Genomic DNA, 16,719 nt, shown 5'->3' with positions numbered 1-16,719 from the left:
TATGTGCACACGGCTTATTTACGGCGGTTTTCGGGCCGTAAACGGATGAAAAACGGTTGAAAAATCGTAAGCAGAACGCCACCAAAAATCTGCCCATTGATTTAAATGGGAAAAACAGCATTCTGTTCCGACGGGGTGTTTTTTATGTGCCCGTTTTTCAAAACGAAAAAGAAGTGCATGTCACTTCTTGAGCCATTTTTTGAGCCATTTTTCATTGACTCTATAGAAAAACAGCTCCAAAAACGGCTGTAAAAAACGCAGCGAAAAATGTGAGTTTGAATAAAAAACGGCTGAAAATCAGGAGTTGGTTTCCCTTGAAAACAGCTCCATATTTTCAGACGTTTTTTAGTAAGTGTGTGAACATACCCTTAGGCGCACCAGAAGATTACAGCTCAGTTTATAGGACAAAAAGTGCATCTAATAATCCGAAAAATACAGTAAATGTTACCTTAGGGACAATCTTAATAACAATCACACTTATAGACATTTTTCATAGTTCTAAAATTAGAAACCACCATATATTGTGGTAAAGCTCTACTGGATTGACTGGTTCACCTGCCCAGACTAGTGGAAATATCCCTGGGCACTCTGGACTCAGATCTGTGATTGTCACTTGCCTACTGCACCTACAAATTGGCCTATCCATGTTTGGTACAATGATACCCCTTACCTTGCAGAAGGTGTTGCTCCATTCCCACATAAATGTACATTTCTCTCAGCTGTTCCCCAGCAACAGACAACAATGTGCTGACAAAGTGGCAGGGTGTAGTCTGTTGCTATGGAGTAAAACTGGACATGCACTTGAGATAGCTGTCGGCCGAATGATCGTTTGGTCGACAGTTATTCCTCCCGCCTCCTCAGGCAGCGGCTTATATATTTGTAAACAAAAGGATTGAAATTCAACATGTTCGACCCTTCTCCCCCCGACATCTGCCAACGGTGGAGAGTCAGGACGCCACCATGTGCATTCGATTTTCGGCCGAAATCGGCAAGTTCGTCTGACATTCATGTAATGTGTAGTATGTCCAGCTAAAATCTGATTGGTTGTTTTTGACAACAAGACTATGGTATCCTATCTGACATAAAAAGATGGCCTGTGTTACCTTCTAGTCACATCTGAAACAACAGGACGTAAAAAGACGGCCTGTGTCACATCCAAACCAACAGCAGAAGTTATTGTTGATATTTTTGTAACAGAAGCCATGCATCACATTCCACAATCCTTAGCAAATATAGACAAGACACTTTTCACATGGCCACCGTCACACACTATATAATCAGCTCCTGCTCCGCTTTCCTCACCCCATTTGCTGCTTCTTTCCCTGTGCCAACACGGTCCTTATGCCTCCTAAATAACGCCGCCATTTCCGTCACATCTGCTTCATCTGTCATTCAGCTCAGTGGCTCCAAAGGCTGCAGCACTATGCAACGTCCATTGACTACAGAGCTGAATGATTGCTTGTATAATGTTACGTGCTCAGCATTCTACTAATGACTTGTGTCATGTTGTCTCATATCTGTCTATGGCTGTCTCGGCATATCAGTGTTCCTTCTGCAACATCTATCTGTCCCTCTCCTTCACTTAGCTTCCTCCCGTCTACCTTCTCACTGATCTGTTCTCCCGTTTCTACCGCTACCATTTTCCTTATATTTTTACAGCCGCATGCTTTTTTTTTTTTTTTACCAGAATTTAGAAAAGTTGTCTCGGTTATATGATGAAATAGAGGTAAAGCGTAAGTTCACATATGGTGGACCTATGATAATACAGTGGGAAATTGCAATTCCCTTTCACAGCAGAAGTATGGTGATACCAATGCAGGGCAGCCGCAGGAATTCTAGGTGCACTTTCCTTGCATGTTAAAGGGGTTGTCCGACGATCAGAAAATGTTCCTAATTGGATAGGAAATGTAAAATGGAGACATTTACTAAAATACTTTCACTTCCGAAACCACAAGGACGTCCAGTTATCCCTGTCCAGTGATCTATTCCTGGAAGTGGAGCTTCTCCACTTAGCTGTGACGTGCCGACACAGCTTCATGATGCAGGGAGCCCCCCTCCCTGTGTGTCAGTAATGTGATGAGGAAGGGACTGGCTACCTGGCTCAGTTCATTAGATAAGTCAGCCCCTTCTCTGTCACAGCTAATACACAGTAGCTTTATGTCCAGTCTGCAATTGTTCCTTTTTCTCCTGCTCTCCTTATTACACGGCCTCATGCACACGACCGTATTTTTTCCCACCCGTAAATACTGGCGTAAATACGGGTCCGGTGTCACCCGTATTCCACCCGTATTTACGGGCACATTTTTGGCGGCAAAATAGCACTGCACTAATCGGCAGCCCCTTCTCTCTATCAGTGCAGGATAGAGAGAAGGGACAGCCTTTTCTGTAATAAAAGTTAAAGAAATTCATACTTACCCGGCCGTTGTCTTGGTGACGCGTCCCTCTCTTCACATCCAGCCCGACATCCCTGGATGACGCGGCAGTCCATGTGACCGCTGCAGCCTGTGATTGACCTGTGATTGGCTGCAGCGGTCACATGGCCTGAAACGTCATCCAGGATGTCGAGAGGGACGCGTCACCACGGCAACGAGCGGGAGACCGGACTGGAGGAAGCAGGAAGTTCTCGGTAAGTATGAACGTCTTTTATTTTTATTTTTTACAGGTTTATACTGATCGGTAGTCACTGTCCAGGGTGCTGAAAGAGTTACTGCCGATCAGTTAACTCTTTCAGCTCCCTGGACAGTGACTATTTACTGACGTCGCTTAGCAACGCTGCCGTAATGACGGGTGCACACATGTAGCCACCCGTCATTACGAGAGCTCCATAGACTTCTATGGACTGTCCGTGCCGTTATTACGGCCTGAAATAGGACATGTTCTATCTTTTTCAACGGCACGGGCACCTTCCCGTAAGAAAACGGGAAGGTACCCGTGGCCAATAGAAGTCTATGAGCCCGTTATTACGGGTCGTAATTACGACCCGTAATAACGGGAGTTTTTACGGTCGTGTGCATGAGGCTCAGCTCCCTTCTCCCCTTGACTGTCAGCATGGAGTTATCTGTTTTCAGAGTGAGCCGGCTTTATTATTATTGCTCCGTCCATACTGCTCACTCTGAAAACTAATAACTCCAGAGAAGTTCCACTTCCGGGATTACATCACAGGACAGGGAAATCTGGACATCCTTGCAGTTTTAAAAGTGAAAGTATATTAGTGTCTCCATTTTACATTTCCTAGCCAATTTGGAACATTTTCTGTTGTCGGACAACCCCTTTAACCTGTGAACAGTCTATGGGCTGTTTTATGAGAGTCTGTATTTCCTGCCCCATTTAAGGGCGGATTTACACGAACATGTAATATGTCCGTGCAACGCGCGTGCTTTTCACGCACGTCGCACGGACCTATTCTAGACTATGGGGCAGTGCAGACTGTCAGTGATTTTTGCGCAGCGTGAGTCCGCTGCGTAAAACTCACGACAGGTCCTCAGTTTATGCGTTTTTCGCGCATCATGCACCCATTGAAGTCAATGGGTGCGTGAAAATCACGCGCACCATACGGAAGCACGGGAACATCGAAAAACCCATTGAAAGCAGTGGGCAGATGTTTGTAGGCGTAATGGAGCCGTTTTTTCAGGCGTAATTCGAGGCGTAAAACGACCGAAACACATCTGAAAACAGTGCGTGTGAACATACCCTTAGACTGAAGCCCACTGACTCTTAATACATTTTCTGCATCTTAGGGTATGTTCACACGCTAAAGTAAAAACGGCTGTAAAATACAGAGCTGTTTTCAAGGGAAAACAGCCTCTGATTTTCAGTCGTTTTTTAAGCATCAAATGTTTTTTAATGCATTTTTTGGCGGCTGTTTTTCTATTGAGACAATGAAAAACGGCTCAAGAAGTGACATGCACTTCTTTTTACAGGGCATTTTTTTTTGCCCAGTTTTTGCAAACAGCCACGTAAAAAAACGCTGTTTGAACGAAACTCTGTTTTTCCTATTGAAATCAATGGGCAGATGTTTGGAGGTGTTCAGCTTATGTATTTTCAGCTGTTTTTTGGGGCGTTTACAGCCTGAAAAATGGCTGAAAATAAGACGTGTGAACATGCCCTTAGGCTGTCCGGGTGCCACAAAAAGATATCTACAGTAGCCACGAGCTGGCGTAGATTTCCGCTATAATTTACGCCAGCTTCTAGGGTAAATTATAGTAAATCTGTTGGGCCGCAAGTAGCCCTGTCCCCTCCCTTTAAACCCCTTTTTTTTTTTTAAGTGTCGAGCGGCATAAAACAGCAAAATATCGCAAATATGGTGTGCGCAATAATTAGCAACTTTTTTACTACAGAAAACTGCGTCAAACCATTCATAAATTGCCCTCTATGAGTTGAAGCAGTAGGTGGTGAGTCCAGTAGATCGTACCTGCCAAGCGTCCCAGCTGTGGAAGGACAGCCGCCTATTTTTTTAACCGAATCCGTGTGTTCCTCTTCACTTCTGATATATTTTGGAAGTGGCCGATAGAACAATCTGGCATCTACGCCATATCTTATGATATGTCTTATATCTTAAGTCAATTAGAAAAGTCCTTAAAAACACAAAAAATACATTGATTTAATTAAAAAATTTAAGAATACATTTAAAAGTGAACATAGTGTTTAATCCTGACCGAATCCGCTAACATGGCATCAGCAATCCAGTTAAATAGGGGATTTTGTACATCATTCACACGTTAAGAAAAATATCCATTTGGAATAATGAAAACGCTGCAGATTACAATGGGGCTAATGCCCATGCGGATCCGCTGGTCAATCCATGGCAGAAATCCATGGCGCATATGCTTTTGGCAAATCCGTACTGTGTGAACATCGCCTAACAAGTGCCAAATATATCCTGGACGTAAGCTCATTATTATATGCAAAACTGACCTCCACAACTAATAATACAGCTCTCTTTAAGGGGCTCTGTTTGCACCACATGCAACCCAAAAGTGTCCATAGGGCATAGTGGATCCAACATATGCCAAAAGAGTGTCCATTTACATACAATCAGGAATAGAAACCAGTATACCTTTTATTTTATTTTATTTTTTTTAATTTTATTTAACTGTATTGAAAACCTAGTTGACTGTGTTTTTCAGTACAGGGGATCTCACAATAAACGTATGCCGAGCAGTATATATATTTTTTACAATGGCACTTAATGGGCAACATATGCATTGAATGGCATATAGTTACATACATTGGGGCCATACATTCAGCATATACGTCGGGAGATTTTAAAAAATAAGCTTGAATAATTTGCTATCGTTCTTTGGTAATCTGTTTACCTCTGTATGGGAGGTTAGATCCAATGGATTGTCCAAAGTTTATAGCACCTTAAAAAAAAAAAAGAAAAAAGTGTAGAGTAGCCAAATAGAGTGGTGGTAGTAGTAGTAGTAGAAGTAGTCGTCGTCGTCGTAGTACGTATGTATATTGTAGTAATCGTCCATTTTCCCTCTGTTCACACCTATCAGTTTTTTCTGTCTATTTCAGTCATCTTTTTTTTCAATGGGATGGCGGAGGCAACAGACCAATTTTTTTCCATTCATTGTCCCACTTATTTCATGCGTAACTTGAAGCTCTTGGGCCCCAATGAATAATCTGTATTGGGGCCCCGCAGCCATCACTTACCATTTATAGTACTGTCGTAGAGGAGGTTCCCTTGGGCCCCTCTGGCACCTGATAGTTGGAATAATTGATGTCTCAATGACTTAAATTGTGGAAAGAAATTAGGTTTTTCCATTCTTCCAAGTGAATAGGATGAAAGTGGGTGAAGAGTGTGTGAACAAACCCTTATTCTTTTTTTCTTTCTTTTTTTTGCCCACTCATTTTGTTTTTTCATTTCCTTTAAGGTTCTCTAACAACTTTTCCCTTTATTCTGTCACATACATCCTATCCTGAATTTTTTCCTTACTCTCACCATCTACCCACCAGTTTGCTCCTCATACGATCTCTCTTTAACCCTTTCTTTAAAATGTATCTGTTGCCCACACTCCACAACGGCAGCCATTCTGTGAATACAATCGATACTCCTGCAAACGCCGTCTACCATCTCACTTGGAATTAGGTAGTTTGCCAATTACGTAGGTACCAGTGAACGAATAACCTCCAATAAAGATAAAATGGCTGCTTCCAATATGTATGGGCAATGGGTTCATTTTGAGTCTTTCTCCTTGATTCTTTCCCATCCTCTCTGTCTCTTTCTCTACCTTTCTCTCTCTCTCTCTCTCTCTCTCTCTCTGCCTGTCTCTTACCCTCCCCCCCTCTCTCCCTTCCCTGTTTTTCTCTCTATCTCTAGGCCGCCCAATCAGTAACTTCTTTGACGTACTTAAACAACTTTTTTCAGACGAGAAGAATGGTCACGCTTCTCCTGCCCCTGGGCCCCTCAACAAGCAACGTCCAACTGATAATAAGGAGCAGGGGCCCCTGGGAGCCAGCGGGAAGGAGAGAGCCAGGAAAACCAGCCCTGTCATCACTCAGGAGCCCCCACTTTCTGCTTCCCCCAGCAAACAGGGCACATAGCAGAGGAATTTCCTTCAGTCACCTCAAGATGTCACTATAGCCCAATGATACTACAGGGAGTATGCCCTGCAATGAACGCTAGGTGTCTGGGTCACATAGTGATACTATAGGACCGTTCTCCTGTAATACACTCTATGAAGAAACAAAATGTAGCGTTGCCCAGCAGAAATGAATAAGGACCTTCTGTATAACCATGGAGAATGTTGCAATTGGTATACGTCCCATGTGCCTGTAGTACACACAGTGACATTGTGCAGCCATTTCAGTCTGGTATGCTGTGATTACGTCATTGGGCAACATTTGGCTCTCCAGCTATTGTAGAACCACAAGTCCAAGCATGCCCTAAGGGCCAGCATAGAGAGGGCAGTGTGAGACTTGTAGTACCACAGCAGCTTCGGGAGCTACGAGTTGCCTTACTCTGATGTGCGCCATCAGATGTCATTGCCTTTAAGTAGCTAAACTGCAATATCCATTGGGCACAGGGTGAATCCTCACTATGTGACGTCGCTTTAGGAAAAATCTCAATCATTCCAGACCATCATCTTCATCAATCCAACCGCACAATAAAGCTCTGAGATACGAGTTCTGCTCCATTATACCAGAATGTAGATAGGACTGGACAATGAAACATGGATTTATCTTAAGTCTATATATATGTATCTTCAGCTTTGTAAATACATATAGAAGTGTGTATATATTGTAGCACACGCCTTTATCGCCAGTATTGGGACTAGTTATCAGTGCATCATTTTATAGTCAGGACACTGAATGTTTATGTATATACGGCTATAAATATGTATATAGAAAGCTCGGAGCACAATCATTGCTGGCTGCAGCTGCTTGGTTCAACCTGCCCAAATTAATGACTTTTCTTCTGTGTCCTGTATGTTTGTTTTCCATTTCATCTCTCTACGACTCCTTCTTCTCCCTTCTTCTTCATGCCTGTCCCTTTTTTGGTCACTTTTCAATTAATTGCCACCAATTGTCGTCTTCTGCTTCTCTCCATACTTTCTCTTTCCTTCTCGCATGTGTGTTCTCCCTCACTTTACCCCCCCAGGAATTATCCCAAAAAGCTAACCAGCCGCCCTTCATCTCCTCCTAATCTTGTCCGCCTGGCCAGAAGATGACCCTGACTCAACCCTTCGCCTACCATCCACCTCGAAAGCCTGCAGCAGGGACATCTCTCTTCCCGAGATGGGCAATAAGGCAAGCAGGAGTTGGGTTACCATCAAGCAGTAATACTATTGAATGAAAGGTTGGAATTCATGATTATGTCACAGGAACGTAAAGGACGAGCTCTCTTAATATTACCTTAATGATAACTCTACTCCTGAAGACCTGCTTAGCTGCACCACTCAAGAAACCGAGAACCATTATGTAATGCCTATGGTTGTGTGTAGCTTTCCAGGCTGACAGGGGTTAATAGACTATATTAAGGGTTTTTAAATGCTGAATGTATTTAAGGGGTTAATATGTTTACACGTAGACACACACGCACACACATACAACACACTGCTGAGGGTTAAAAGAGGAGCTGTGTTCTGTAATGAACCCCCCATTTAGGGCAGTGCCCTAGTATTCAGCTCTTCATCATCTTGTGGGGGTGGGGAATGATTTCTGGGGGGGGAGTTGGCATGTCCTGTTGCATAATGTGAAATATTGGGGCTATTTTTATAAGGTTTGTAAGTTTAGGGGTCGGGTGTTAATCCTTTGTGTTTAAATTATTAACTGCTAACTGCAAGACGGGCCTGTGGATCGCTGCTGTGGGTGGAGACGTGCGGAGCCGAGCAGCACACAAGCATTGCAAGCAGTGTTTACATATGTTCTCCTACGTATATACATCTGCGCACAGCGCTCTGCAGGGGATCTACCTAATGGGGCGTTGAGATGATCACGGTTGTAGTTGTGGATCTACATCACACAACGCCGTCTGTCCATGGATTAGAGAGTTCATTGAAGGGGGCCTTTCGACTCCAGTTATTTTCTGGGCTGCACCAGGATCGTAAGCAATGGTTTCCAACCTGTGGCTCTCCAGCTGTTGTGATACTACAACCCCCAGCATGCCCTGACAACTGTAGACTGGAAACTCACAGGTTGAAGCCCCTTGATTTATAGGAATTATATTCCTGACTGAGATTTGAGGTCTTTTGCGCCTCTTTTGTCTCATTAGTTGCAACCAAGTTATTAAAATGATATATTATTTCCACCGACACTGTAAGGTAAATGGCAGGTCCACTTCAAAATCAACACATATCAATTGTTGCCTTAGGTATTACTTATTACTGTTTTTATAGCACCGTACAGAAAATGCACTTCAATCTCCTCCACAAATATTCTATTCTATAGGAAGCGAATTAAGCGAAGTATATTTCTGGAGTTTAGGGGCATTTAGAGGGTAAACATGGGAAAATGCAAACTCCTCGTCGGACTGGTTCTCATTCATACCCATGGTGGCACTGTCACAAGTACTAACACGTGAGCTACTATGGTCTCCAGAGAGTTTGTAGAGGTCCTCAGACGCAAGATTGGGTCTTGTTTTTTCTGGAAACAGTGCCATGCTTGCCCTTGTGCGGTGTATGGTATTGCAGGTCAGCCTTATTCACTTGAATTGGGGTGACCTGCAATACGAGACAAAGCCCACGGACAAACACGACTGTTTTTAGAAAAAAGTTTAGGCCCTTGTTTTCGGATCATGTACAACCTCTTTATGGAGTTCCAAACTCTCTTTTTTGGGACAGAGTAGAGAATCTTGGAATATATTTTTTTATGACGGACAAATTTTACAAAATGCAAAGTTATGGGTGACATAGACTGGGGGATTTGCAGGGCTAGCCAAATAGAAAATAAAAAGTGCACAGCGCCCCAAGTGAAGAATGTTATTATAACGTAAAGGGGTTCTCCACTTTAGACAATCTCTACTTGTTAGAACGGTTCCTTGACAATGAGCAGAGTCTCCCCCTGCTGGGACACCAAGCGATCAACTGTAATCTGTGGGGAAACCTGGCAGTAAATGTTAAATTTCCCTGCAGCACTACTGCAGGAGAAATTAAGTATTACACAATGACAATTCATATAAAATGTTTTCTGTGTAATGCAGAACAGGACAGGTCCTCCAGGGAGAGAGAGATGCTCTTTGTAACCGCTCTCCACTCCGGTCAAGAGATGATAATCCTGAACAAAGGATGCACCTCTTTTAGAATTGCATAATAGGGTATTTGAAAATGTGTTTTCTAAACCGGACAACCCCTTTTAAGGGGTTGCGTGGTTTAGAGAACTAATTTCCAAATACCCTATAATGGCATTCTGAGTTAATAGAGGGGTGTCCCTCATTCGGAACCTCAAACAATTAGTTGGAACGAAGAACCCAAAGCGATTAATCTGAGTCCACGTTACATTTTTCCAGTGCAATTTAGAAAATGAAATCTGTTTGGTTGCTTTGGGTTACAAGATCACTTTTTTTTTTTCTTTTAAAAAGGCCCATATAAGAAGCCCATATATTTACAGACATATCCCCCCACCCTATACAGATACTACCACTGGATCATGTCAATGGCAGAAAAAAAACTAAGAATTATTGCAATACATCCATGTGTAAAATTTACAATATCGGAACATCTCAAATACCCGTCCTTTAGTGACCCCCAGGGCTCTGCAACGTACATGTATATACAAAATATTGCAATGCTTAAAATGGTATAGTATACACATCCAGGCCCCCGGTCTGCAGACTGTATACATGCCGCACCATGCTCTGCATTCTCTGTGTATGCAGCACCACGCTCCGCAGGCCTTTCGCACAGTATGTGGTGTGAAAGTCTCTGTTATTTATAAATACAGTATAAATATATATATTTAAGCTATTAGCTGTACAAGGATCACGTTTGCAATGAATGATTCCGTTGGTATGTAAATAACATGATTTTCTGAGAATATGTCCTGTGAATGGGAGAGACAGCACAATACATATTTATGGTACAGCAGGAGAAAACACATCTTGCCGCCATCTTAACCCATGTAAAGGTTCATAAATAAAACAAGGCCTCAATCTTTGGTATACACAAGCGCCCTCCTTGTTCTCTCTTGTCCCTACGGTTTTAATATCTACTGCATTGTATATATGTTTGAACAAAAAATGACAACGATCAGAGGGTTTTATGTACTGAGGTGCTGAATTCTTGGGGCAGGAGAGATGTAAGGGCAGGGCATGTGACCCACGGTAACTCTTTCAATTGTGCCGGTTTCCTGAAAGAGTTAATGCCAATGTTCTGTTGACCTCCTGCCTTTCTACACTTGCACATTTTACAGTATTACACCCCATTACCTCCCGAAGACCAGACATGCATGGCTCTAAGGGCAGGAGTGGCGGTGGTAGGCATCTGGACAGCAATATCCCCCTTGTGTGTTTTGTAAAGCCAGTGGGCGCACACTGCGGCATGTTACCCACCCGCATTGGCGTTCTAAGAAAGAAAAAAATGAACGTCTGAAAACAGCCAATAAAATTGTTCAGTATGTACACAATGTGCTCTGGTGTGGTTATTTCATACGGTGGAGTCCTTTACAGCTGCTGATACAACAGGGATCCGTCCAGCAAATGCAGGGTTTGGGGACTGAAGGGACGTACATAAAGCCTAGCGCTTTTTATGGCTGCCCTTACAGTATCCGCCAGGTTTATGACTCAGCTTTCCTACACTACTAAATTGCAAATTCTCTTCTTCTAGATTTTAGAACTTGGCAGATTTGTGACCGCTGTAACGGTTGCCATGTGGTGACCCATATCCGCTTTTTTCTGGCGGGTGGGGGGAGGGCATAGAATAGCTTCTTTTTGTGGCCAAAGGTAGTGTCAAGGACAAATGTAAAGTATAAGATTAGCAATACGGAAAAATCTATAAACATTAGGCCACGTTCATATGTGTCAGTTTTTGTTTTTTTTAATGCAGATTCCACACCAAAGTACAATGCTAGTCGATAGGGTTTTACATGTGGCATAAAATACCTGCGCAGATGTTAGTGCATGTTGTGGATTTCACCCTATGCAATATGAGGCTAAATCCACAGCGGAAACTTTCCACTATGTCTGAACGTGGCCTTAGGTCTCATGCACACAGCAGAACAATGTGATCAGATGCACACAGTCCCTGCCGCTCTATACTATGGAGCAATGGGCATCCGTGTGCCATCCTATAGTGCCTCTGCACCACACCATATTAAAGCAATGCTTCTAGGAGGGAATGCCCCTGAAAATCGGGATCTGATGCCACAAGGTTTGCTTTTCATCCAACAAAGGAACCTCTGTATGGCCCCATGAGGATTGTGCTGCTTCTCTTAGAGATAAACTGAGCAAAGGAAAAAAAAAATCACATGTATTGCAGTGTTTATGTGCGGTATTGTAATGCGTCTTCCATAGCAGCAGTTCTGCAAATATTTCCTAGTGCTTCTTCATTAAAAATGAGGGGAAACCGAATATATCTAATTTATATGGTTTATTGCAGCAGTTTGGCACTGCCAGCCTGTGTGAACATCCCCTTACAATATCATCTACCTGTGAACATGCCAGCAAGGAATCACTTCCGATTGTCAATTCCAACGTTACACATGAAGCCTTTTCCTCGCAGTGTCTGTTACATTCCTTGCCTACATTTTCTTTGGTTCATTTGAAAACATAAAACAAACAGTTAAAGGGTAACTAAACGTTCAACAAACTTCTGACATATCATAGTGACACGTCAGAAGCTTTGATTGGTGGGGGTCCGAGCACTGAGACCCCCACCAATCGCTAAAACGCAGATGCAGAAGCACTCGTGTGAACGCTCAGCCGCTTTGTTTCTGTTCTTTTTCCGCAAAGCCGATGTATCGGAGTACGGGCTCATAGACTTTCTATTGAGTCCGTACACTGATTAATTGATTTCCGGAAAAAGGCGATCAGAAACTAAGAGGCTGAGCGCTCACACGAGCAATTCTGCTGCTTCATTTTAGCGATTGGTGGATGTCTCAGTGCTCGGAACCCCACCAATCAAAACTTCTGACATGTCACTATGTGTCAGAAGTTTGTTGAACGTTTAGTTACCCTTTAAAGACAAATACTGTATATCGACCACAGAGGCTCAAGCTCCTTCCTCAGCCTCGTTCTCCTAGAGCCGGCATTGATAGAATCACAGATGTTCCTAAGCTGCTATCAGGATATACACATGGCATCGTATCAAAATGAACTCAGAAATAAAATGAGTGAGCTTTATGCTGGGTTCACCTGTTATGTTTTTTTTAGGTGCATTTTTTTTCTCAGCAGTACAAAAAATGAAATCAGCATCTCCATAAAGCTTGTCAGCAGAGGGAAGCATGAAGTGCTCGCAAATTTCCTGGTAGCCGGCTGCGTTGTCTCTGGACTTGATATAACACAGTGGACCAACACCAGCAGATGACATGGCTCCCCAAACCAAGCTCTGTTTTGGCTTGCTAAACAAGTGGTTTGTATATCAAGTGGAGTTACAAAACCGGAGTTAAAAAGGAGTTAAAGCCCCTGTAAGTACTCTTCTTTTCTTTTACTTTTTCAATTGTTCACTGTTTCACTTTTTGTAATTTTGATAATGGACAGCAAGATTGTAGGTTTTCTTCAGTGTGCAGTATGCCATATGTATGCACGACTGGAGCCGGAGTTCTAGAGTGAATATACCTCTGTGGCAGATGTGAGCATGTTGTTCGCCTGGAAGCTCGCATTAGAGATCTGGAGGAGCAAAATGCAACACTGAAGGCGATAGACAATTTTTAGCGGAGCACGCAGTTAGTGGGGTAGAACTGGAGGGTGAAAACATGGGTGAGCAGGATAAGGCAAGTAGTTGGGTTAATGTAGTTAGGTAGTCAGTAGAAAGTGGTTAATGAAAAGGAAGGCCAATCCTGTTTCTGATATTCCAAGCAAAATTGCTAAGTTGGGTGATGATGTGATGGTGTCGGTCTCAGAAATGGCAGCCCTAGTGGATACTAATCTCCCTAACAGCCGGGAGAACAGCCCAGCTAGTAGTCGGCGGGATGGAAATGCAAGAAAATTGGTAGTTGTAGGGGATTCTATTATCAGGAAGACAGATAGAATAATTTGTCGTCAAGACCGCCTCAACCGAATGGTTTGCTGTCTCCCTGGTGCCAGGGATCGGCATGTGGTGGAACGGGTGGACAAATTACTGGGAGGGGCTGGTGAGGATACAGCTGTTGTGGTCCATGTAGGTACCAACAACAGAATACATGGTAGGTGGAGGAGCCGTAAGAATAATTTTAAAGAACTAGGCTACAAGCTGAAGGGAAGGACCTCCAAGGTTGTATTCTCAGGAATACTGACTGTGCCATGCATATCACAGGAAAGACAGCGGGAGCTCAGGGAGTTAAATGCATGGCTGAAGTCTTGGTGTAGAGGAGAAGGCTTTGGGATCCTAGAGCATTGGGCTGACTTTTCATTGGGGTACAAACTGTATTCTGCAGATGATTTGCACCTAAATGGAAGGTGGTCCGCTGTGCTGGGGGAGAGAATTCTAGCTGGGGTGGCGGGGTATTTAAACTAGGGCTGAGGAGGGAGGTCAATGTAGAAAATAAATGGGTAATCAGGTTAGAGAGGGTCAGACTATACTGGTGAGGGGGGGGGGAAGACTTGGGAGAGGACAAGACAACTGGATAGGGAGTTCCTTTTGTTACAAAACAGCAATGAAAATGGAAATGCCCAAATAATCACATTTCTGATAATGAAAGTGAGAAACTAAATGGCAAGTTAAAGTGTATGTTCACAAATGCCAGAAGTCTAGCAAACAAAATGGGGGAGCTGGAAGCCTTGATACTGGAAGAAAATATAGATATAGTTGGTGTTGCTGAAACATGGCTAGGCTCTTCACATGACTGGGCTGTAAATCTACAGGGTTTTACACTGTTTCGGAAAGACAGGACAAATAGGAAAGGCCCTGGTGTATATCTGTATGTGAGAAGTGATATGAAGGTGGTGTATGTCTGTATGTGAGTAGTGATATGAAGGTGGTGTATGTCTGTATGTGAGAAGTGATATGAAGGTGGTGTATGTCTGTATGTGAGAAGTGATATGAAGGTGGTGTATGTCTGTATGTGAGAAGTGATATGAAGGTGGTGTATGTCTGTATGTGAGAAGTGATATGAAGGTGGTGTATGTTTGTATGTGAGAAGTGATATGAAGGTGGTGGTGTATTTCTGTATGTGAGAAGTGATATGAAGGTGGTGTATGTCTGTATGTGAGTAGTGATATGAAGGCAGTGGTGTATGTCTATGTGAGAAGTGATATGAAGGTGGTGTATGTCTGTATGTGAGAAATGATATGAAGGTGGTGGTGTATGTCTGTATGTGAGAAGTGATATGATGGCGGTGGAGTATGTCTGTATGGGAGTCGTGATATGAAGGTGGTGGTGTACGTCTGTATGTGAGAAGTGATATGAAGGGGAGTGTAAAAGAGACATTAGAGGGTGAAGATTGTGAGGAGGTTGAAACCTTGTGGGTGGAACTAGAAAGGGAGGTAAACACTGAAAAAATTACTTTTGGTGTAATCTATAGACCCCCCCCCTCCCCCAATATAACTGAGGAGATGTAAGGTCAGCTATACATACAGATGGAGCGGGCTGCACAGGGGGATAATGTAGTAATAATGGGAGATTTTAGTTACCGGGATATTAATTGGTGTCATGGTTCGGCTTCAACTGCAAAGGGGAGAAATTTCCTCGACCTGTTGCTGGAAAATTTTATGGGCCAGTTTGTGGAAGACCCGACTAGAGGTGAAGCTCTGTTTGATCTGGTCATTTCTAATAATGCAGAGCTTGTTGGGAACGTCAATGTTTGTGAAAACCTCGGTAACAGTGATCATGATATAGTTATATTTTACATATACTGTAAAAAAACAAACACGGGCTGGGAGGGCAAAAACATTTAATTTTAAGAAGGCCAATTTCCCCAGGATGAGGGCTGCAATTCAGGATATAGACTGGGAAGAACTAATGTCAAATAATGGGACAAATGATAAATTGGAGATTTTCAAATCTACTTTGAGTAATTATAGTGCAACATTTATTCCTATAGGTAACAAGTATAAACAACTAAAATTAAACCCCACAAGGCTTACACCTTCCGTAAAATACATGACAAAAAAAGGGCATTTGAAAAATACAAATCTGAGGGTACAGCTGTAGCCTTTGTAAATTATAAAGAGCGTAATAAAATCTGTAAAAATGTAATAAAATCAGCAAAAATACAAAATGAAAGGCAGGTGGCCAAGGATAGTAAAAAAAAAAAAAAAAAAAAAAAAAAAAAAATCAAAAAAAATTCAAAAAAAATTCTTCAAGTATATAAATGCAAAAAAGCCAAGGTCTGAGCATGTAGGACCCCTAAATAGTGGTAATAGGGAGTTGGTCACAGGGGATCAAGAGAAGGCAGAGTTACTAAATGGGTTCTTCAGCTATGTATATACAACAAAAGAAAGAGCAGCTGATGTAGCCGGTGCAAGTGCTGTTAATATATCAGTTGATATACTGAATTGGATGAATGTAGATATGGTCCAAGCTAAATAAGATAAAATAAATGTACACAAGGCCCCGGGACCAGATGGGTTACACCCTAGAGTTCTTAAAGAGGCTCTGTCACCAGATTATCAAATCCCTATCTCTTATTGCATGTGATCGGCGCTGCAATGTAGATAACAGTAACGTGTTTTGTTTTTTTAAAACGATCATTTTTGGCCAAGTTATGAGCAATTTTATATTTATGCAAATGAGCCTTTCTAATGGACAACTGGGCGTGTTTTCTCTTATTTCCAAGTGGGCGTGTATTGTGTTTTTAGCAACTGGGCGTGTTTACTTGTTTTACTGCACAATCACACTGTGCTGTGGATCATGCTGGGCTGGAACAATGAGAAGTGTAGGACACTGATTAGTCACTGATTGGTCAGCCTCATACACTCCTCTGTACAACACCCAGCTGGTAAAAAGTAAAAACACGCCCAGTTGTCCATTGAGAAACTCATTAGCATAAATCTAAACTAGCTCATAACTTGCTCAAAAATTATCGTTTTTCAAAATAAAAAACACTGCTGTTATCTACATTACAGCGCCAATCAGATTATGTAGGAGATAGGGCACTTATAATCTGGTGACAGAGTCTCTTTAAAGAGCTTAGTTCAGTTAT

At 42.6% G+C, this 16,719-nt stretch overlaps 1 protein-coding gene across 5 annotated transcripts in view; it reads left to right on the top strand.

Moving 5' to 3' along the window:
• Positions 1 to 11,054, top strand: part of LOC142660783 (serine/threonine-protein kinase BRSK2) — a 155,919-nt gene extending 144,865 nt beyond the window's left edge. For 2 of the 5 annotated variants that reach the window (XM_075837635.1, XM_075837634.1), the window contains one exon: positions 7,607 to 11,054. In XM_075837635.1, coding sequence (XP_075693750.1) covers positions 7,607 to 7,626 — 20 coding nt within the window. In that variant the 3' untranslated portion in view covers positions 7,627 to 11,054. The other 3 variants (XM_075837636.1, XM_075837631.1, XM_075837632.1) reach the window with 2 other exon arrangements.
• Positions 11,055 to 16,719: the final 5,665 nt, after the last annotated feature.

The sequence above is a fragment of the Rhinoderma darwinii genome, chromosome 9, assembly GCF_050947455.1.
Source record: "Rhinoderma darwinii isolate aRhiDar2 chromosome 9, aRhiDar2.hap1, whole genome shotgun sequence".
NCBI lineage: Eukaryota > Metazoa > Chordata > Amphibia > Anura > Rhinodermatidae > Rhinoderma > Rhinoderma darwinii.
The sequence above is the reverse complement of the archived record's forward strand: the minus strand, read 5'-3'. Positions and strand labels throughout refer to the sequence as shown.